This window comes from Pelophylax lessonae (assembly GCF_965119305.1).
Source record: "Pelophylax lessonae genome assembly, chromosome: 3".
NCBI classification, from domain to species: domain Eukaryota; kingdom Metazoa; phylum Chordata; class Amphibia; order Anura; family Ranidae; genus Pelophylax; species Pelophylax lessonae.
In genome coordinates this window covers 578,290,864-578,315,317 of record NC_138770.1, presented here as the reverse complement: position 1 = coordinate 578,315,317, position 24,454 = coordinate 578,290,864, and the positions used below count along the sequence as shown (strand labels likewise).

General features: G+C 44.5%; 1 protein-coding gene across 2 annotated transcripts in view; it reads left to right on the top strand.

Annotated features, from left to right (window-relative positions):
- The window catches only part of WDPCP (WD repeat containing planar cell polarity effector), a gene marked incomplete at its 3' end in the record, with an annotated part of 645,662 nt that overhangs the window by 344,275 nt on the left and 276,933 nt on the right, over window positions 1-24,454 (top strand). For both annotated transcript variants that reach the window (XM_082249143.1, XM_082249144.1), the window contains exon 12: window positions 1,170-1,293. In XM_082249143.1, the coding sequence (XP_082105269.1) occupies window positions 1,170-1,293 (124 nt within the window). The remainder of the gene's footprint in view (window positions 1-1,169; window positions 1,294-24,454) is intronic.

The window sequence follows — 24,454 nt, the reverse complement described above, 5'->3', positions numbered from 1 at the left end:
GATAAATAGATGTATGAGTGCTGCCAGCATTGCTGCAGAGGTTGAAGGGGTGGGGGGTCAGCCTGTCAGTGCTCAGACCATATTCCGCACACTGCATCAAATTGGTCTGCATGGCTGTCATCTCAGAAGGAAGCCTCTTTTAAAGATGATGCACAAGAAAGCCCGCAAACAGTTTACTGAAGACAAGCAGACTAGGGACGTTGATTACTGGAACCATGTCCTGTGGTCTGATGAGACCAAGATAAACTTATATGGTTCAGATGGTGTCAAGCATGTGTGGCTGCAACCAGGTGAAGGCAAGTGTGTCTTGCCTACATTTAAGCATGGTGGTGGGAGTGTGATAGTTCGGGGGCTGCATGAGTGCTGTCGGCACAGGGGAGCTACACTTCATTGAGAGAACCATGAATGCCAACATGTACTGTGACATACTGAATCAGAGCATGATACTCTCCCTTCAGAAACTGGGCCGCAGGGCAGTATTCCAACATAACGACCCCAAACACACCTCCAAGATGACCGCTGCCTTTATAAAGAAGCTGAGGGTAAAGGTGATGGACTGGCCAAGCATGTCTCCAGACCTAAACCCTACTGAGCATCTGTGGGGCATCCTCAAATGGAAAGTGGAGGATCAACAGGACTCTAACATCCACTAGCTCCGTGATGTCATCATGGAGGAGTGGAAGAGGACTCCAGTGGCAACCTGTGAAGCTCTGGTGAACTCCATGCCCAAGAGGGTTAAGGCAGTGCTGGAAAATAATGGTGGCCACACAGAATATTGACACTTTGGGCCCATTTTGGATATTTTGACTTAGGGGTGTACTCGCTTTTGTTGCCAGCGGTTTAGACATTAATGGCTGTGTATTGAGTTATTTTGAGGGGACAGCAAATTTACACTGTTATACAAGCTGTACACTCACTACTTTACATTGTAGAAAAGTGTCATTTCTTCAGGGTTGTTACATGAAAAGGTATAATAAAATATTTACAAAAATGTGAGGGGTGTACTCACTTTTGTGAGATACTGTATTACTTTTCTGGGGACAACCAAACATTTGGGATTTCTTTTACTTTTACTTTCAATGATAATGGTAAACCAGACAAATAATAAATAATCTCCTTTATCATGGGCCATAGTTTATGTTGATGGTTGCTATTTTTTCACTCCACAGCTCAGTTGGAGGCCTGCCTCGGAACCTTCTATTCTCTGGGTCGGCCACTGATGGATGCTACCATTATGGAGTACAGAGATCCTATAAGTAGATATGCACGAAGATTTTTCCACCATCTTCTAAGGTAAATAACAATGCAAACTTTGTACAGATGTACAAAAAGACAGGCTAGAAGTAACCCGAAAGGATGGTTACTGAAAGGATCATGCAGTATTGACATGTAATGCCTGACCCTTTCAGTAACCATTCTTTCTGATTCCTCCTAGCCCGTCTTTTTGTATATACCTTGTCTGGGTTACATGGGTCACAGGGACAGATTGCAGTGAGTCAGTGGACAAGGGCAAATGGTAAGTTCTGTATTACTATCTTACCTGATTACCGAGTATATTTTCAGAGAGATCCCTCATTTTTTATCTTTTTGTTCCCTGATGTACTGGCTGTTATCGTGCATAATATTTGTAAAACAATACTAAGAAAACTTCTTAATGCATTGGAAAAAAAATGTTTTTAGTAATTACGTTTGATTTATAGCAACATACACTGTATAATAGTGGAAAATATGTGAATAAACTGCGCTAACTTAAAACTAATCTGTAAAGTAAAACACAATATAAAGCTGCTAGCACTCCAACTGACAGTGATGGTGATCAAAATATTAAGAAAAATAGTGCAGCGCTACAAATGTGTGAGTAAATGTACACGAAGTAAAACGCGAACAATCAAACCAAAATGCAAAAAAAATGCAAAAAATTAGGGATGCACCGAAATGAAATTCTTGGCCGAAGCCGAATAATAATGAAATGCTTGGCCGAAGGCCGAATACCGAACGCGGTGTTTCGCATTTTTTCCATTTATTTTGCCAATTTTTAGGGGGCACGCTGATGGGCACATTTTATGTTAGGGGGCACGCTGATGGGCACATTTTATGTTAGGGGGCACTCTGATGGGCAAAACAAAACATTTAAATCAGCGTTGCTCTTAACATAAAATATGCCCATTAGCGTGCCCCTTAAAATAAAATATGCCCATCAGAGTGCCCCTTAACATAAAATATGCTCATCAGAGTGCCCCTTAACATAAAATATGCTCATCAGCATGTCCCTTAGCATAAAATAAGGGGCACGCTGATGGCCACATTTTATGTCAAGGGAGCACTCTGTTGGGCACATTTTTTTTCTTTTTTTTTTTTTAAGGGGCACTTTATAGGGCACTCTAATGTAATGAGCATGGCAAGTGGCAACAACATATGGCAGTCTGCACACTAATGCTTGTGCAGCTGCCAGCTACCGTATTCTCCCCCAAATGTGCTCAGCTCCACATCACATACCTGAACTGCAGCCAGAGCCAAAAGCCGCGAACAGGGGGGCGGGGCGTGGACCTAGTGTGAAGGAGCCGCAGTCAGGAGCAGGGGGCGGGACGCGCGCGTGACGTCACACCCCCTACTCGCGGCTGGACAGGACACCGGCGGCGTGTGAGAAGGGAGCCGCGAGCCGCAATGAGGAAGGTGAGCGGTCAGGGCGGAAGCTGACATTGTTCGGCTCAAAATTATTCGGCCTTTTGACTTATTCGGCCGAACGCCGAAAGTGCTATTTTCTCTATTTTCGGCCGAATAATGTTCGGCCGCCGAATATTCGGTGCATCCCTACAAAAAATCAAAGTCCAGAATGTCCATAAAGTGTAAACTGTGACTTGAAAAAGGTGTTGACTCCAGCCTGTGAAATAACTGCAACAAACGATAAATCCCACACCAAAGGAATCAAGATGTGCTCACCAGATGGTATGGACCCAAAGTACTGTACAGCAAATGGGTCATACACGCTGCATATGTAGATGTCCTCGGTACCGAATAGGCAGGAACCTCAGCAGCGTATAAGGAGTATCATGAGTGCCTATCTTTTCTGAATGCTTCTTACCACCTGTGAAATTGTAAGTGTATTCCTTTATCTTCCAATAAATTGCCCATACGGTATTATGCTATGGTGTCCTTTTGGTTTATCCCTCTCCACAATCCCATGAGTGGGAACTCCTAGGCATTCCCGTGTGGACCGGTTTGGAAGATATTCATCACCACCTGTGATCCAGAGAAGCTGCTGAGGTTCCTGCCTATTCGGTACCGAGGACATCTACATATACAGCGTGTATGACCCATTTGCTGTACAGTACTTTGGGTCCATACCATCTGGTGAGCACATCTTGATTCCTTTGGTGTGGGATTTATCGTTTGTTGCAGTTATTTCACATGCTGGAGTCAACACCTTTTTAAAGTCACAGTTTACACTTTATGGACAATCTGGGCTTTGATTTTTTGCATTTTGGTTTGATTGTTCACGTTTTACTTTGTGCACATTTACTCACACATTTATAGTGCTGCACTGTTTTTCTTAACACACTGTATAATAGGTCTAACTAGTTTTCAGCATTGATTTCATATTTTTCACATATACAGTACCTTAAAAAGTATTCATACCCCTTGAAATTATCCACATTTTGTCATGTTACAACCAAAAACCTAAATGTATTTTATTGGGATTTTATGTGATCGACCGACACAAAGTGGCACATAATTGTGAAGTGAAAGAAAATTATCAAAATGTTTTACAAATAAACATCTGAAAAGTGTGGCATGCATTTGTATTCAGCCCCCTTACTCTGATACCCCTAACTAAAAACTAGTGGAACTAATTGCCTTCAGAAGTAACCTAATTCATAAATAGAGTCCACCTGTGTGTAATTTAATCTCAGTATAAATGCAGCTGTTCTGTGGAGCCCTCAGAGGTTTGTTAGAGAACCTTAGTGAACAAACAGCATCATGAAGGCTATGGAACACACCAAACAGGTTGGGGATAAAGTTGTGGAAAAGTTTAAAGCAGAAAAAGTTTAAATCTAAAAAAATATCCCAAGCTTTGAACATCTCACAGAGCACTGTTAATCCACCATCCGAAAATGGAAAGAGTATGGCACAACTGCAAACCTACCAAGACATGGCCATCAACCTAAACTGACAGGCCGGGCAAGAGAAGCATTAATCAGAGAAGCAGCCAAGAGACCTGTGGTAACCCTGGAGGAGCTGCAGAGATCCACAGCTCAGGTGGGGGAATCTGTCCACAGGAAAAGCCGTGCACTCCACAAATCTGGCCTTTATGGAAGAGTGGCAAGAAGAAAGCCATAAGAAGTCCTGTTTGCTGTTTGGGAGAAACCATGTGGGGTAAATAGTAATAAAAATGTAACAGAGGTTTAAATCCTTCCATACTCTAAGGTTTGAAAACCTTTTATGGTGTTCTGTTTTAAGAGGTTTAATGTTGGCTTTTTTCTGCAGGAAAGGAGGGGGGAAACCAGCTTCCCCACAGATTTTAGGTCAATTTTAACATGGGAGTGTTGTGTCACTCACTCACAAGTGGACTCTAAGGCTACGTTCACATCTAGGCGTTGCTATTTTATAGGTGTTTTTCAGGCGTTTTCCAGACTTTTTCCAGGCGTTTTTTATAGACATTTTTACAAGCGTTTTTGCAGGTGTTTGGAGGAAGGCATTGACATCTAACAAAAACGCCTGTAATCTGCCCAAAAAGAAGCTCATGTACTTTTTGGAGCATCGGGCATTTTGCTCAAGGCGTCGGTACGCTCAGATGTGAACAGGGGCCATTGAAATGAATAGGATTTGTCTTGTTGGACATTTTTTGAGCTGATCCTTAGAGCTGAAAAACGCCCCAAAACGCCTACATGTGAATGTAGCCTTAAGGACTGTATGGTTGATTTACTAAAAATGAAATGTGCAAAATCATGTGCAGCTCTGCATGGAATCCAATCAGTTTCCAGTTTTTTTGGTCAAAGCTTAATTGAACAAGTTAGAAGCTGACTGGCTACCATACGCAACTTCACCAGATTTTGCACTCTTCAGTTTTAGTAAATCAACCCCTGTATTTTTGTGAGACAGAAATCTGTAACGCCTGGCTTAGAATCAAATCTACTTCACAAAAATTAATTAAAAAAAAAATCTTGGCTGGAGCCTGCTTAAAGCAGTAATTTTAGGGCAGTTGTATACAAAGCACCACTTTATGAAAATTATTACAATAGATTATGTCAGGCAAAGAAAACTGATCAAGGAGATTGTACGATTTATGATGGCAAGTATAGAGACCTGTGTTAGAACACTTGTTTTTTTTTTTTTTTTTTTTAAGTATGTATACTTCAAGAGGATATATCCAATAGGTTCAGGGGCACTTCTGCTGCCTATGGTAATTTCATTACAAGTTTAAAATGTGTCATTCTATTCTATATAAATGGACATCTGCAGGGTATATTCACACCCTATAGCACTCCATAAAATTGTTACTCCAAGCATGAACTGTAGTGTTTTTTAAATGGCACCTAACGCACATCCCCAGTGCATCCCACAATAGACCTGCATTGACGCGCAGCACAACACACAGATATGAACCATCCATGCATTGTGGTGCATGAAAAAAGTGTGCAAGTACCTTAAAAGGTAAATTTCAAATGTGTTAACATTGCCTTATCGCAACGCATGATAATGGCAACATAACGCACAATGAAGGTCTTCGTACAGCTTAAGTATTTTTAACTCGTATAAAAACAATGGATTGTATGGAAAAATGTGTACACAGTTAAGTGGTTTTGGTATTAAATGTACCCATGTCAAGAGATATTCAGCATGATAATAGGCGTTTTGCACCAAGAGGAAGCAGTAAATACTATCTTCCATAGAGAAATACTTTAATATGTTGCTGTATTGAAGCTATATAGTGATTGGCTACTTGAATTGCTGCTTGTTTCATCTTTTGGGAATGCTTTAGGAATGAAGTCCATCTTTTAAGAGGTTTGTTATTTTTATTGCGTAATGATGGAACGCTGCTACTATACGTATGAAAGACTGATTACAATCGTGCTATACGATGTGCACATGACTAATTAATTTCTACAGCTGTACCCTAACCTTTAACACCAAGTGACTGGCTTTCTTCTGCAACACTATTAATTTATTCTCATTATAGGATGTGCCGCCTGGTAGGCTGCCAACATTTTTGGTCAAGCTTCAGTCAACCTATTTGATAAAAGGAATTATTCTGAGAAGCATGTGTAGTCATGTGATTATTTCTGTAGTGAGCACTGCCAGGGTCACAAATGTGCTTTTGCTCTCTAGAGGAAACTTCACTTAATGCAGAAATATAATGTACATTTTATCTCTGCCTATACCTCTTCCTGTCCTGGCTCTTCCAAAGTTCAGTCATCTGTACATAGCTGTGGGGTCTACTTCTAAAAGCTCACAATGCTTCGCTCCATTTTTTTCCCTAAATCATTAGGGTTGAAGTTCACTGTTTCCATTCAGTACATCTCTTCAGATTTCTCCATTTTTTTGCCCAGTCACCCTCAATTGAAAGTCACCCTCGATTGAAAGTCACCTTATATATAAAGTGGTAAGATTGTAGGATACGCAAAAAAGTATTGTATTAGAATAACACTATAACTTTAGATTACACAATTGCTTGTGTGCAAATTTCAATTTCATTTTAGTCATAGTTTTTTGACTAAAATGCCGTTTTAGTCATATTTTAGTCATCTGAATTGTTGTAGTTTTAGTCATATTTTAGTTGACTAAAATCTCCAGTACACTTTAGTCGACTAAAATGTCTAATGTATCTTAGTTGACTTACATCTAATGGGTTTAGTTAAATTGTAATGCATTATTTAAGCATTTCTCTAGAATTGCCAAACTCATTCTATACTCCATGGCTAAACATCGAACATGTTATTATTTATGGTATTAAGGTTTGAACATGCACAACAGACACAGATTTAGCCGTTGTGATATATAACGTCTTATAAATAAAACCAAGTTTCATAAACAAAAATACCGTATATGCCGGTGTATAAGATGACTTTTTACCCCCAAAAATCGGGGGGGGGGGGGGGGTCATATTATACGCGGATTATACTCCAGAGAGAACTGCAGGTTTAGGATTACTTTACATAATTTGTTTGGGCCAATCTGGGCCAATACAAACTTCCCTAATCTGTCAGCTCGCTGAATGTGTGGTAATACTGTACGTACCGTAGCTTCAGCTACATACAGTATACAGCGCTGAGCCAATCACAGCGAGTGATGTTTTCTATTAATGAATACAAAGCCTGCTTGGATTGGCTGAGTCAGAGAGGCGGGCTAATGATGTTACAACCTCTGCTTTAGCCAATCCGAGCTGGCTCTGTATTTATTAATAGAATACATTGCTTGCCGAGATTGGCGCGGTATACTGAATGTATCCCAAGCTACGGTACAGAGAGTATTACCGCACATCCAAGGGACTGACAGATTAGTGGGTGTAAACAAAATGGCTGCTAGACAAGACCCAATCATGGCTCCACCAGCAAGAATAAGTAAATATGAAGCAAGTTAGCAAATAAGAAGTAAATATGAAGCAAGGGTAGTCTTATACGGCGGGTATAGCCCAAAACCTTTGTTTTAACTGAAAATTAGGGGTCGTCTTTTCTTTTTTTTTTTTTATAAAATTTTATTGAGAATTATAGTCAAAACACAATCAAGAAAACAGGCAGAGTAATAATTTATACAAATATAAAGGTCATCATTTAACAAGCATAAGGCAACAGGAAGGTAGGGTGTCGTCTTATGCGCACAGTCGCCTTATACACCAGTATATACGGTATTGCTTTTTGACAAAGAAGTTCAACTTTGAAATATAAAAAAAAAAACTGTAAACTCTATTGGCTGTAATGCCGTTGCACATATTGCTTGATTATGCAGTATTACCAACTTTACATATTAAGAAAGAAAATTTAAAAAAAGCCTTTTTCTTAATTTGTCTTCTTTCAGCAGCTAAGTAGATGCCCCCTATTTATTCCTATGTGGTAGTGCAGTATTTAATTTTACATCAAATTTCGATTTCATAATAGTCGTTTGAATAAAATGCCATTTTAGTATTAGACGTATTTTAGTATTTACTCTACGGAAATATTTCCTCTCCATCTGGAAGGCTTTCACATAAACATAGGCTCTGAAAGTGCCTTATCCATCTCAGAGCTTATGATCATGAGCATCAAGATCTAGCTTTTGATTAAAAAAGGCAGAGAGTAATACTGTGATCTTCTGGGGGCAGCCATTAGTTTGTGTCTTCCTCTGGATCCCTTAGTGCCACACATTCAATATGCTATAGCTCTTGATCATGAGGATGGGCTTGGTGCAGGATGACTCCCTGTCCCTTTCTATCAGGTGTCACCAGCAATGCGCTCAGAATGATTGCCTGACTGTCAGACAGGACTAAATTGTTCTGCAGCGATGTAGTCCAGGGCACGGATAAGGACAGGCACCGAAAAGAGAATCAGAATGTAACCAAAGGCAACAGAATAAAAGCAGAAGTTGGTCATCTAACAACTAGAGTGCAAACTAGAGGGATGACCCAAGTTGCAGGTGAATTCTCAATCTCATAGCATTAAAATACTTTGTTCAGTGAGTCAATATTCTGAGCTACGTTTAAAGGTGAACTCCAAGCACTTAGAAATTCACATTTGAATAAATGATGTAATCATTAAAATATTACCTGTATTTTTAAAGAGATAGTAAAGCCCACTTTGTGAGTTTTGCCTACAGGTAAGCCTATAGTAAGGTCTACCTGTAGGTAAAATTAATATCTTCTAAACCTGCATGGAATGCTTTGAGTCTCAGACAAACTCTGAGAGATCTAGATGAAGACTCATTAATGTGGTGTTGCTTCTTTATTGTTCAGTCCAATGTGTGATGCATAAAGTGTAAGTTTCCACAGAAAATAAAAAGGTGAATAACACCCTAGTCTCTACCACCCCCCAGTCTCTGCTGCACTTACCTATGTAGGTGATTAGCTATCGCTTATATAACAAAAAGTGCAGCGCTGTCAAAAATGGATTATGAAGATGATATCAAGGTGAGCAGTCCACAGGTGCAAATTATGGTGAAGCATGCACAAGATATAAACATTCAGTGCTCTTCAATGTGCTGGTAATCCTCCACCCAGTCTCATTAGCCTCTCACCTCACACTTAGCCCCTGTGTCACCAGATGGGCTAGTAAGACATAAACTCCTCCAAGGATATCACCAATACAGATCAGTATTCCTCTTCATCGGAAAATAAGGCTCACAGGTAACAGATCACAGATCCAAAAAGCGGGTCACAGGTCCATAGGAAAACAAAGGTCCGGACATAGTGCATTACCGCAATAAATTACTTTATTGAACATAGCATAAAATCATAAAATTACCTTGTAAAGCACTATACAAGTGCATGTGATGAGCAGATCGTATTACACACAGCGGTCTCGACCACAATGGATGGCGGGTGGTGTTACCGGCCCCTCCCCCTTCGCACGCGTTACGTCCCACGGTACGGGACTTCATCAGCTATTGGTAAGGGAGAAGGACAGGGCTATATATAGTCACTCATAGCCATCAGACCCGGAAATGCAACCAAGAGAACACCTCACACAGGAAGTGAACACCTCACACAGGAAGTGAACACCTCACACAGGAAGTGATACTCCGTTGCCCCGGGGACAGCCAAATAAACAACAATAAAGACGCCAGAACTCTAAATGCAAGCTACAGGAATCAACTGGCGGTGACCACCTTCTATAAGCGCATATAAACATATAAAAATTATGGACATATAAAAATATATATACGCAGCCCGGGGCAGCAGTTTGGAGATTTAACAACCCTGCTTTCTCTTACGTCCTCCGACAGTCGCCGCCATCTTCATATTCGTCACAATGGGGTATTAGACTTTGCTCCGTAGGAGTAGCTAGGCAACAGAATATGTCAATATTAAAGCTTTTAACATATCCCCACCCCAGGGGGTGGTCCCCTCAGTCTATACCCTCCTGCTTCCCGTTTCCTGCTTCAGTTTCAATGTCTAGCTTGTCAGGAGTAGCTGGATCTCTCTATGCTGGGGCATTTTGTCTCAGCCTTTATCTTCTTTTTTGATTTTTGTTTGAGTTTTTTCTCTCTCTTTACTTAGCTGTTCTTTTTGTCAGCATTAGTTAGTTCTTCTGATGAAGAGGATTCGCGCGGGCTGGGTCTCAGGCTGATCCCCCTGGTCGCAGGTTGTGGGTCAGTGGCTTCCCAGCCTGCCATCGAGCGTTCAGCCAGGTAACGCTCCTGGCATAGTGAACGACCCATCCCTGTTCGGTGCAGGGATGATTGCTGAGGTGGCTACCTCACTGGACGCTGTGCGGTTTCTTAACCCCGATGTTTTGCGTCCTGGATGCGACTCTCCCTGCCTCATGCGCAGCGGCTTGTTCGCCTGTGCGGGTTCCCCACGCCATTAGGAGGTAAGTGTATCTATGTGGGGACCTGTCTGTTGGGGGGGTGTCAGTCTGGGACTGTGTTACCCTGCCTGTGTTTCACACTATTGAAATCCCTGTCTCTCTGGCTGCATACTGTGGGCTGCAAGGAGGGGGGGCTGTGCTGCACTGTCTGTGTCAGTTTATGTGTGAACGGCTGTGTGCTGTGGGGCATGATTATTATCATGTTTGGGGCACTTTCAGCGACCGCTGCGGCGGTCCGCCATGTTTTTACATGCTATGCTGTGTTTAGTCCACCTCGCTGAGGTGGAGGAGCGGCGGTTTCGGGGCCAAACGGCGCCATTTTGGCAGCACTCGCTCCGGCCGCATGGTATCACTGCGGGCGGCCATTTTCTTGTAGCCTTCCATAGGCTTTCATGGAGCGCCCTGTGTTGCATCGCTTCCTCTCCCTGGGTGCACCGATCGAGGCGGCAGCAGCAGCGATGGTCTCTACAGGTTTTTACCTCCCTATCCCTTTATCCTTGCCTGTGTTCAGCCTTTTTCTCCCGGTGGGGGTAAAAATTGTGCTAGTGTGTGTGTGCGGTGGGCAGCGCTCGCCGCGCTTGTTTAAGGGGCAGTTAACCCTTTACTTTCCGGCTTATCATTGGGGCAATGGATTCTCAGGGAAACGGATTTCCTACTACTTGGTGGGTGACCAAGGGCTGTTTTCCCCCCCAAGGGGGGATTTGGCTGCGGTTGTGTCTAATCTTGCTGCTCGGGTGCTAATGCTTGTGGCTGCTCAATCCACACAACGAACCAGAGTTTTCAATCTCCTCTGATCAGAGGGTGCTGGTGATGGGGCTGCTATAGCTGGGGTCTCCTTATCGGGGTCCCGTTCCTCCCTGGGTCTTGTGGGGTCCGGGGTGGAGTCTGAGGTAGAAGGGGTGGAGAATTCTCCCCCTGGCTCGCCTGAAGAGCTTGCACTTATGGATGAATTGGTTGCTTCTATCAAGCAAACACTGCGTTTACGGGTTGAACCATGTCCTCCTGCTGCCCTGGCAGCTTATGGGACGCAGAAAGACGCAAGACATCGCAGGTCTTTCCCTGCACTGATGATTTTCAGCGCACTGTTAAGAAACTGTTAAGAAACAATGGTGCAATATACGCAAGCCTTTTGCTGTACCAAGTAGGTTCAAGCTGCGTTGTCCTGTCACGCCCGCTACTTATGAGCGGTGGTGTGTGCCACCTCAGGTGGATCACGCGGTGGCGGTTTTGTATAGGTCCACTGCGATTCCTGCAGAGGATACCCCGGTGTTCCGGGATGCTACGGGCAGGAGGCTGGAGTCTCTTGCCCGTCATGCTTACTCTATTACGGGTTCTATGCTAAAGGCTCTATTTGCTTCGCTTATGGCAGCCCAGGCTGTCGCGAATTGGACGCAGGTACTCAAGCGCGTCCTGGTGGCTGATTCAGCCTCACCGGCGACATTGGATTTGGTGGATCAAATCCATCAGGGTGTCATGTATTTGTGTGATGCGGACCTGGATATAGTACCGTTGGCTGCACGTGTACACGGTGTGGCGGTATTGTCTCGCCGCCTGGTTTGGTTGAAGTGTTGGTCTGTGGACCAATCTTCGCGCAAGACCTTAGCCAATCTGCCCTATGATGGCTCTCGCCTTTTTGGCGAATCCTTGGATGCACTGATAAAGGGGGTCACGGGTGGTGAGAGCATGCTCCTGCCCCAATCCCACCAGGCTAAGGCTGCTCATGGTATGAAGCATGCTTTTTTTCGGCCCTCTCAGGGGTCCTTTCGTGCCTTTCGGTCGCCCTATAGGGGCAAACCATTCATAGGCCAAGGCTCCCAAAAGAAGCCGTGGTCAGGTAAGCATAAGTCTGGCCAGTCCGGATCCGCTGCCCATAACAATGCGGCCTGAAGGGGCGCCCTCACCCAGTTCTGGGGTGGGGGGACGCTTGCTCGGTTTTTCTTCAACCCTGGTTGGCCCGTGTTCGGGACAGGTGGGTTCAGGAAATCGTTCGTTCTGGTTACAAGATCGAGTTTTCTCTCCCGGCCGGAGAGCAGATTTTTTCCCTCAGGTGGTTCCGGTGCCTCATCGGGACAGATTTCGGGGGTTCTCTTCCAATCTGTTCACTGTGCCCAAGGAGGAGGGCAGGGTACGTCCAATTCTGGACTTACAGGCTCTGAACCGCTTGTGCGGGTTCGCAAGTTCTGCATGGAATCCCTGCGGTCGGTGGTGGCTGCCCTGGTTCCGGGGGAATTCATGGCTTCCATCGACTTGAAGGATGCGTGCCTTCACATCCCGTTTTTCGAGGGTCACCAGAGGTGATTTCGATTTGCCATTGCGGAGGATCATTACCAATTCGTGGCGTTACCTTTTGGTCTCGCTTCGGCTCCACGGGTTTTTTCGCCAAGGTGCTTGCACTGGTTTCTGTTTTGTTGAGAGCCCAGGGCATCTCTGTCCTGGGGTATTTGGAAGTTATTCTGGTTCGGTCTGCGACCAGCCAGGGTCTGGAGGAGGACCTGTCCTTCACGATGCTGACTCTATGGAGTTTGATTGGGCGATTGATTTTCCATAGTCGACGCTGTGTCCGTCGATTCGTCTTCCCTACCTGGGAATGATTCTGGACTCGGTCCAGGCGAAGGTCTTCCTACCGGAAGACAAACTCAGGATTCTTCAGGAGAAGTCAGGTCCCTCAGGGACGTTCCGTGCTCGTCACTCCGGACGCGCATGAGATGTCTGGGATTGCTGGTCTCGGCTTTCGTGGCGATTCCCTTTGCCCAGTTTCACACGCGGGGTCTCCAAGCGGAGATCCTGTCCAGGTGGGACGGGCGACCGCAATCTCTGGATCCGGTTTTCGTTGGGCCATCGCACCAGAAGGGATCTTCTGTGGTGGCTCCAGTCCCCGACGGTGTCAGGGGGCAAGTCTTTTCGTCCTCTCTCATGGACGGTGGTCACCACGGATGCCAGCCTGTCGGGCTGGGGTGGTGTTCTGGGCGTTCTGTCCGCCCAGGGAACTTGGTCGGAGGCGGAATCCTCCCTTCCGGTTAGCATTCTGGAATTGCGTGCGATGAATCTCTGCCTTCAACGTTGGCCGGACAGGCTGCAGGGCTGTCCGGTTCAGGTGCAGACGGACATTGCCACGGCGGTGGCTTACGTCATTCGCCAAGGGGGCACCAAGAGGGCCCGGGTGGCTCGGGAAGTGGCCGACATTCTGTCTTGGGCCGAGACGCATGTCCCGGCGATATCGGCGGTTCACATTCCGGGGGTGGAGAACTGGCGGGCGGATTATCTGATGCCGCCAGTCCCTGGACCAGGGGGAATGGCCCCTCCGTCCGGGTGTTCTCCAGATGTTGTGCGTGACGTGGGGTCTTCCGGAGGTGGACCTGTTCGCGTTTCGTCTGAACAGCAAGGTGAACAGGTTCGTGGCAAGGCCACGCGATCCTCGGGCAGACGCGTCAGACGCGTTGGTAGCTCCGTGGCATCAGTACCGACTGATGTATGCGTTTTCACCGTTTCAATTGCTGCCCAGGTTCCTTCGCAGGTTGGTCTCGGAACCAAAACACGGTGATTCTTGTGACACCGGACTGGCCTCGCCGGTCCTGGTACGCAGACCTCGTGCCTCTTCGGGAAGATCTCCGGTCTCAAGGGCTGATATTTCATCCTGCCTTGCAGTCGCTGGCTTTGCCGGCCTGGCTGTTGAAACCGAGGTCCTGAGGGATAGGGGTCTCTCCCCTGAGGTCATTCACACTCTGATCGACGCGAGGAATTTTTTCCTCGGGGTAGGTCTTTTACCGTATTTCGGAGGCCTATTTTGCCTGGTGTGAGTTCAGGGGGTCTTCACCTCGCCCGTGGTCGGTGTCTGGGGTGTTGTCCTTCCTTCGAAAGGGTGTTGACAGCATTTGGCGCTGGCTACGATCAAGGGTCAGGTGTCTGCGATGGCCGTTCTTTTTTCAACGTCCTATGGCATCTATCTCCTTGATTGGCACTTTTGTTCGGGGGCATCTGGTCCCTCCTAGGAGGGTGCCTCTGCCTCCTTGGGACTGGAATCTTGTTCTGTCCGTGTTACAACATGGTCCTTTTTGAACGGATCGGGTAGATCTCGTTGTCTATGTTGTCCTAGAAGGTCACCTTTTTTGGTGGCGATCAATTCGGCTCGCAGAGTGTCGGAGCTGGCAGCTTGTCCTGCCATTGTCCGTATCTGGTCACTCACTTGGTTAAGGTGGTCTTGCGACCTAACCCTTCTTTTTTTCCGAAGAGGGTTTCGGAATTTCACCTCAATGAGGACATTGTCTTGCCTTCGCCTTGCGCGAAGTCTAAACATTCGGAGGAGGTGGTGTTGCACTCCTTGGATGCTGTTCATGGCGATTAGGGTTTACCTAAAATCGTCTGAATCTTTTCACAATTCGGATTCTTTGTTTGTCCTTCCGGGGGTCCTCGGAAGGGCGTAGCGGCGTCAGCTTCTGCCGTCGCCAATTGGTTCAGACAGGCCGTTGAACAGGCCTATGCTTTGCGGGGAAAAGTTTCCCCTATGCCTGTGAGGGCGCGCTCTACCAGATCTCTGAGTACGTCTTGGGCCTGTCGTCATGGGGCTTCTGTGGCCCAGGTGTGTAGGGCGGCGACTTGGTCGACCGTGCACACCTTCACTCTGTTCCACAGAGTGGATGTTCAAGCATCGGCAGATGCTTCCTTTGGCCGCAAGGTTCTTAGTGCGGCGGTCCCTTAGGGTCCCTGGTTTTGGTCCTTTGGACCGTTTGGGATTTCTTTGTATCCCTGGGTTATTTGTTTTTTTCCTGGGTTATTGCTCCCGTTGAGCAAATTTTTTCTCGTGTTGCCCAGCTGGTTTCCTTCCTTTGGTAAGGTTACTTTCTTTGATGTGGAGACTGCGTTGCCTTTAGGCGCGGCTGCGTTTCCCACCCCTCATGTTTGCACTGCTTTGGGACGAATATGAAGATGGCGACGACTGTCGGAGGACGTAAGAGAAAACGGAATTTTTGTAAAATCTTACCTGTAAAATTCCTTTCTCTGAGTCCTCCGACAGTCGCCGCCCCCGCCCCTCTTTTGGGGTTTAGGTACTCTACTGCTATTCCACTGAAACTGAAGCAGGAAACAGGAAGCAGGAGGGTATAGACTGAGGGGACCACCCCCTGGGGTGGTGATATGTTAAAAGCTTTAATATTGACATATTCTGTTGCCTAGCTACTCCTACGGAGCAAAGTCTAATACCCCATTGTGACGAATATGAAGATGGCGGCGACTGTCGGAGGACTCAGAGAAAGGAATTTTACAGGTAAGATTTTACAAAAATTCCGTTTTTCTTCCCTGTCCTTATTTAGGGCTTCCAAGATGGATCAGAGTGATTCATACATGGCCATTTTGACCAATCGGAATCACACTAATCTGTCCCGGAAGCTCTAAGAAAAGACAGGGACTTTCAAATCCCCAGACTGCGGCCTCAGGTGCATGGGCAGTGACAGCTAGTAAGTGCAGTGGGGAACGTTGGGGTGTGTAGTGTGTTAGGTAATCTTTTCTTTGATAGTTCACTTTTACCTAAACCTAAGAAAAAATAATTGTATTAAAGCTTACCAGTTTTCAGATATAAAACCTGGATTTGTTTAATTTTTTTAGTTCTTTCTTTTTTATTGTCACCTGGTTATCCAGCCAGTATCACATTTCCTGTTCTGTATCTAAGGAGGAGCAGCATTATCACTCTAGGATAGGAAGTGTGTTAGGATGACAGGCCATCTCCATAACATAGGGGAACTGTGTTTTGTCGTTTTCAGAGGTGACCTATGCAAGACTGATAAGACTGCTTGAGATTATGCTGCACAGTGCACAGCTTCACTGGATTTCTGTCAGGATCAACAGGTTTTTTTTTTTTTTTGCACTTTAAACAAATATAACAAACTGCTTATAATTGTATATTTAATAGACCTGAATGGAGCACATACAGTAAGAGTCATTCAATGTTAGAATTTATATACGCTAAAGGCTACATGCACATGGATGGATTGGGAACAGCAGCGCACGCTGCTCTGCGCAAAAAGCTGCTTACAGCCTCCTTCATCCATTCATGTCTAGGGACAGCTGTAAATAAATCTAGGACATCCAGGAAGACAAAAATACACACTTCACAGGCAAATGCACTCATGTGCATGCAGCCCAAACTGCAGTCTTCAAGGCATAGCTGAACAAAATCACAAAATTTCGGGCAGTCTTAACAAATCACGTATATGAAATGCAAAGTTAGCTACTTGCCTGGAGTTCAGCCTTAAACCTAGTGCCAGTGGTTAACTGTGCCACAGGATGGTCCTGCTGCAGACCTGAAAATCTACCAGCAGATGGCACAAGTGAGCACCTAAATACAGGTAGTGGAGGATTTGAGAGGCGAAAGATCAGAGGTAAGCAGCAGTTGGTGGATCACTACAGCTTGTGACACAATCCTCTCCCTCTTATGTACATGTTTGTGAGTTTTATCCTAGTATGTCACTTCAGTGCCAGTATTTTATTCACAGGTTATTCCAGACATTCAACATTGTTCTTCATAATTATCAAAGCCAGCATACCATCCTTACAGCTCTGTGCTCTATAAATACATTACTGCTCGCCAGGTCCTATCAGAAGACTGTCAAAGCAACAAAATGCAAACCTGATTCAGACTTTAAATTCATTTTGTCTAATTTATACTGTGCTCCCCTTTGTTTGGCAGTTACGAGATCATTATTATAATCAGATGATTTAGCACGTATATAATTTTTGGCACAGTGCTGCAATCAAATCTAATCTATTTTAGGTTTGTGTTATAATGACTATAATATTATAGTCATTATATGGTTATTCCAATAAGTATAAAAAGGAGATTTATTGTTTTAAAATTAAATTTCACAATGCTTGTTCATTTTTAAATAAACTTTATTGATTAATAACTGTCACGAAATATCCAACCATCACAATTTATCAAATATTGTTAATTTATCAAATATTGTTAATTGATAAATGCCAATGCTTACCAAGTTTTGTGACAGTAACAAATATAAGTTGTTATTTACTGTGTATAGGGAAAAGGGATACTTTTTATTAAGTTGTTTTAAAAATGCAAAGAAACCCAAAAAACCTCACTCCAATGTTACATATAGCTACGCAATGACCTTAAAGAGGAGTTCTACCCCCCACGAAAAAATGAAAAGTCAGCAGCTGTAGCTGCTGTCTTTTAATTTTAGGACTTACCTATCCAGGATTCCCGTAATGTCGGCACCCAAAGCCGATTTTTGGATTGTCTCTAGGGTGCTGCTGCCGCCATTCAAGGTAAGGGAAACCAACAGTGAAGCATTTTGGCTTCACAGCCGAATCCCTACTGCGCATGCGCGAAGCGTGCTGCGCTTTCTTATTAGCCTGGTGGTGGAGGAAGTAGGGGGGGGGACTTCTGAAGGGCGGCGCTGTCTCCCAGAAATGGGGAAGGGTACCTGTCAAAAACAGGTACCCATTCCCCCCTGAAAGGTGCCAAATCTGGCACCGGAGGGGGGAGGAAGCATTTAAGGGGAAGTTCCACTTTTGTGTGGAACTCCGCTTTAAAGTATATGTCCATATTTAGCAGAATTGCCTGTCCCCATCTTACCAGATTTTTGTGCATCACACATCTCTTTTCTTGAAAATCTCCACTATTGGGTTCTCCATCTACCCATGTGCACTGCTTAAAGTGGTCTTACACTTTAAACATAGAGCAGACACAGAGGGGTGCCAGACTAAGTGCAGCATTAGCAACACCTGAATTTATTAAAAGACAAGACAGACAAAGAGCAACTCACATATTAAACTTTCAAAGGAGCATGTGTATAATCCTGTGGCCAGTCATGTAATGTCTCCCAGGCAGTCCTAGATGTAAAAAGCTTTTCCAACATTCCATGACTGGCCACAAGATTATACACATGCTTATTTGAAAGTTCAATATATGAGTTGCTCTTTGTCTTGTCCTAAAAAATTCAAGTGTTACTAATGCTGCACCTAGTCTGTTGCCTCTCTATGTCTTCTCTCTATTTGTTTACGGAGCTGCCTGCTTTGCTCTACAGGGTGCAGCCACTGATGCTGTGTTTGGTTGCCTTTGTGAAATCCCCATCAACATATATACAGCCTGTTTATTGTCATGGGCTTGTGATTTGTTGACTTTTTTTTATATCACATCTCTCCAGCTCCATTTTTTTTTTACACTTTAAATATAGTAACTGATCCATAAAAAGTTATTGATTTTCAGCTTGAAGTTGTGCCTGGTGTTCTATCATTCATTAATTATGCACCAGCTCATTAATTAACTCAATTATTAATTATCTCATTCATTAACTCCAGACATTTTCAAATTGAGGGGTCTACCTCTGCTTTCATAGGTGCGTTTAAAAACACCGTGGGGAAGCATTAGCCTTGGTTACATACTCTGATACAGTTGGATGGACAGTCATGTCCATTTAATAAAGAGTAGTTTGCAAGCATCGAGAAAAACCTGAAAAGGTGGAGGAAGACCCTGACGTGGCTAGCCTAAATTAAGTCTTCAGCTGTCCCCAGGCTACACACTTAAGGATTGTTATTGATCAAAGCAAGAGTGTTAGAAGAATTGCTTTACTTCGGACCAGAAGGGGCACACCACTGGAATAATTCCCAAATCAAATGGTAAAATGTTCCCTGAAATATTGTAATAGGTGGGGTAAAGTGGATTTGATGACTACAGAGTCGTGAAATTAGCTTGGTGCTTCCTTTCACTCTTCTCTTGAGAGGGAAGTGGATGTCCTTTTCCATTTTCATATAATGTGTGAAAGAGAAAAGGTTTTTTACGTAAAAGAGAAATATGGGGTATATAAAAAAAGAACAAAAATCTTATACTTGCCTAGGTGGACGCAGTATTGATCTGATCAAACACCTCGAATCGTTCAGTTATCCTCTCCAATCCGAGCAGAGAGCCGTGACTGTCAGCCACTGGCTCTCTGTTCTGCACCTCCAGCACTCCCTGGAGCTCTGGGGAGGGAGCAGCTGGCTCTAGTTCCCAGCAACACAGTTGAGAGGCTGAGCCAGCTGCCAGAAAAGGCATCCGGGTGGATCCCCACTGTAAAGTCGGGCTCTTTCCCCAGCCTGGACCGGCTGAATTACGTCAGCCAACAGTAGGCATTAGCCTGCTGTCTGCTAAAAACGGGTCACAGGAGTACAGAACGAACTGCACCCCTGTGAAGCTTTGGCCATACTTCACCTTTAAAACTAACTTATGTAGAAGGAAATGTATTGTCTCCCAAAACTTTTATGTCAAATTATGAAAATACCTTTTTATTTATATTCTTGAACACTACATACTGTATTTTTATGTGTATACCACACAATTTTTTTGGTAATTTCACATAAATAGTTAGTGGAATAATATAGTTAGGTTTTGTGGGGCATTCGTTAACCAACTATACAGTTGTTTAAAAAAGGACTGTCTTTTATTCTTAAGGAATGAATGCTAACATGTACTGTAACATATTTTGCTGATGCATCACAGCGAGATAATGTGAGGAGTTGTGACTGATATATTATATATTATGTATAAAGCCAGGCATTTGCCAATTGTTTAATTAGGATAAACATGAATGTTAAGGGCTGGTTCACACTGTGTGGGGTGACTGGCATTTTTCCAGACTAGATAAATGACCGTCACCATAAGGGCACATAGAAAACCATTGTTTCTATGTACCCTGTTCACACTACAAAGTGATATGCGATTTGGTGCAGTGTGGAAAATTGTAGACATACTGCACTGGATGGCACTGCATGTCACCACATAGCAGAGCAAAACACTTCATATAAATTAAAAGTGATTCTAAAGGTTGGAATAAAAAAAAAAAAATAACAAACATGTTATACTTACCTGCTCTGTGCAATGATTTTACACAGAGCAGCCCTGATCCTTCACCTTTTGGATCCCCCGCCGGTGGTCCTGGCTTCTCCCCCCTGCTGAGTGCCCCCAATAGCAAGCCTCTTACTACAGGGGCACTTGAGCAGGCTCGCTCCAGAGCTGCATTCCTGTGAATGGACATTGTCCATTTACACACACCCAGCATGGCTTAGTCCTGCCCCACTCTCTCCTCATTGGCTTACTGGCTGTGATTGACAGCAGCAGGAGCCAATGGCTCCCGCTTCTTTGTGAGCCAATGAGGAGAGAGAGACCCGAGAGAGCCGCTGCCTTTATACACATTGCTGGATTGAGATGGAGCTCAGGTAAGGAGGGGGGGGGGCTGCACTCCGAATCATTTTTTACCTTAATGCATAGAATGCATTAAGGTAAAAAAAAAAACTTCTGCTTTTAGGACCACTTAAGAAAAAATAATAGAAAGTAAACAAGCATCTCACCGCACTTTGCCAAGCACTACCCTGCATGGTAAAATGTTACTGTTAACTATGAGGACTAGTGTCAATGAAGCCTCAAACTCTTTAGGCTGCTGTTAGGATCTGGGACTTTTAAAATTGTTTTAAATACTTTTGTCTAAAAGATGGTTTTAGTTATGTGAAATTTGCAGTTATGTCTGCACAGTTTGGATCTAAGAAAATGCAGCAGCTGGTTTTAGCTGTTAAACTCTTACAAATTGTAGTACAGTCATTGATTTTTGTGGGGTTTCTTGTTGGGCTGGTGCTGTAGCTCTAGTTGCATGCAAATAGTGTCCATTAAATACATAGGGATAAAAAAATGTTGTATTTTATTTTTGTAAATCCCTACAAAACAAATGGGACTCAGACACATGTTTTTACTGCCCATCAAATACAAGTGAAAACAAGGCCTTAGTGTCTGTGTCCCTGTATGGCACATACTTCACAACATGGAGGCATGCATGGCTCAATTCAGTAAAGCAGATCGCATTGCAGTATTTAGGTGATCTAACATATTTTTCCCAAATATCACATACGATGCTGAAAATGTGAATTGGTTATCCCTTTATGCGGTATGTACCATAAAAAGCAAAAGCAATCTGTAATAACCACATAAAACAGTGTTAAAGTCAATTCACTAAAGAAAATATATAACCAAATGCATGTGATAGAGAACAATTGGCTTCAGGCAATATTTAAAGGTAAATTCCTTAAAGGTACCTACATCCCAAATGAAACATTAAGCAAGCAAAGATGGGGGGGGGGGGGGGGCAAAGAGAGGGATTTTGATGGTACCATCACCAGTCAGGTAATTAGACCAAAAACATACATAACATTTATATAAAGAGTTTATTACACAAAAGCATTTGAATATACAATATCACAAAGGAAATCTAGATATTGCTATTAAAAACATAGTAGAGCTCAATTAACATTTTTTTACATATCCAGCGGGAGAAAGGGCTTCTTCTAAAGGCTGTCCCAATAGGGAGAGTCGATTAGAAGCTCCCAACTATTCCCGCCATGTTTCGCGGTATAACCGCTTCTTCAGGGGAATAAAAGAGAGACTAAAGAAACAAGAACAAAATTAGTCATAAAGATACATAGAGCATATTACAATAGGAAAACAATTTAAGAAAACATGATCAACTTTAATGCACAATGTTACCTTGTTATGCAGAAACTCTCAAAAAGCCAGAGGGCAGCAAGGCAATGACTCCCAGGCGAACCAGGAGGTGGCCTACAGAGGGGAAGTCACTCCACTCAGTCTGCACAGATAAATAAAAGTAATGGTAGGTAAAAAGGGAAGCAAATAGAATAAAAAAAAGGGACTATAACAGAGTGCAGGAATATGCAATACCATGCAATAAATAAGAAGTGGTCCAGGCATGCAATGGGTAAAGAAAGTATTTTAATTCAATTGGTTGTCAAGGAGCCGACACCTGTTATGCGTCCTTAACAACCATTAAATAGCTGTTTGGTAAGGAGTGGGTGGCCGTGGCCTCCTTAACAACCAGTAAATAGCAACAACTTTGCTTCATCTGCTGTCAGCAATTAAAAAAAAAAAAAAAAAAAAAAAGGTGTGAGTATCTCCAACCCCCCCCCCCCCCAATCTATACCAGGCCTTTCAGGTCTGGTATGGGTTTCTAACCCTCTCGCTGCCAGGTTCGTATGGACCTACAGCACTGCTTACAGCTGGCCACGTTCGTATGCCATACGGACCTAATTTCTCCTCCTGTTGTAAGCTCATGGTCACTTCAGTGACCATGAACTTCTAGCACAATTGTTCAGCAGACGCTGCTGAACAAACTAACAGCTCTGATCAGTGGCTGATAAGCCACTGAGCAGAGCGATTTACCAAAAATGTGAACCCCCCCCCCCCCCACTCCTGCCGCCACTGCTCTGTCACTGTGTCTCCTGCCCCTCCACTGGCCTATGCTAACACAACCCCCACTCTCACTCTAACTCTCCCTTACACTGCATTAACCTTCCTACTTAGATCCCCCCCCCCTTACAAACTCTGATCCCCCTGCAGCTGTAGGATTCTCTCCCCTGTCCTCCCGCTGGCTGTTTGTGTTGCAGGGCAGCCACAGAGGGATCCACTTGCAAAAAGAGCCCCCCCTGTGCTGCTCCGACCCCCCCCCTCCAGTGCCCCCCTAACTTCCCTAAATCCCTGGGGCCGCCTGCCCTGCAGCTGCTAGGCTCTCCCAGGCACAGAGCGACCCTTTTTTTTCAAAATACCCCCCCCTGTACTGCTCCAACACCCCCCCACGGATTGTAATCAGCATGGAGAGGGTGTTGGGGTGGGTGTGGTAAACTACTCCCCCCCCCCCACTGCTCCGAACCCCCTCCCTTCTGTGCTCCTCCACCTCCCCAATGTCCAGGTGCCTCCTCTATGCTGCTAGCCAGCTCCCCCACCTTCCCTCCCGCTGGCTGCAGCAGCTGACAGATCCTGATCAGCACGAATGGGGGAGTCGTTGGTAGACATGTGTTTTAGCAGCAGCCCCCTCCCTTTCCTGAAAGAATGCAGTCAGCAATCATTACAGATCGCTCCTGTATTTTTTTTTAACACTGACATATAGTAAACTGTGTTTACTATGTGTCAGTTTGTAAATAAAACAATGTTTAATTTTACGAATCAATAGGAGTCTATACAGACTCCTTATCAATTCAAATCCAGTGCAGCTCAGGGTGCTGAGAAAGGGACTGTCTTTAGTCCCTTTCTCTGTTTCAAAAAAGAGACATTAGAGGTCTGTTTAGACCCCTGATGTCTCGCCAAAGTGCCCCCCCCCAAAAAAAAAATAAGTATTTAAAATTAAAAGTTGTAAAAAAAAATAGAAAGGGTAGATTTAGACATCTAGGGCCCCTTTCACATGTGACAGATCCATTTTGATGCAGGCTGTGCGGAGATGGACCCATCAGAGCCCCACTCTGCTCTATGGGGAGATCAGATGAAAACGGACAGCTTGTCCATTTTCATCTGATCCCATCCGATCTGCTGGACGGATGGTGAATGTATCGCCATACGTCTGTTTTCTTGCTGACATCCGCTTCCCCATATAGGAGAATGGGTGGCCGATCGGGTCTGCCTGGAAAATGGACAGACAGACCCAATCAGTCGGACCGTGTGAAAGGGGCCTAAATCTTCCTTGCCTCTGAAGCCCAATCCACATTTGGATTGAGTTTCAGAGGCAACTGACAGGCGGTGAGAAAGCAATGTGATGCCTCCTTACTGCCAGCTTTAAAGCGGTTGTATACTCAGAAAAAAAAAACAAACCCTGCAGGAGAAAGGCATATTGAGCTAGTATGCATTACATACTAGCTCATTATGAAATACTTACTTTAGAACAAAGCCCCGGGACGGTTGTCTCTTCCTGGTTCAGCGGCTCCAGCGCTGTGAGTGGCCAGAGCCCCGCATGCGCGCGGGAGTTTCACTTTCCGACGAGATCCGGCAGGGAACTCTGAAGGTCCGCCGGACCTTCAGAGCGCATGCGCCGCAGACGTCAGCGGCTGCATGCAGGTTTAATATCTCCTAAACCTGCACGGTTTTGTTAATGATGCGGCCTCCACCTATAACTGGTCTTAGTGGTAAGGAGCACTGGAAGGGC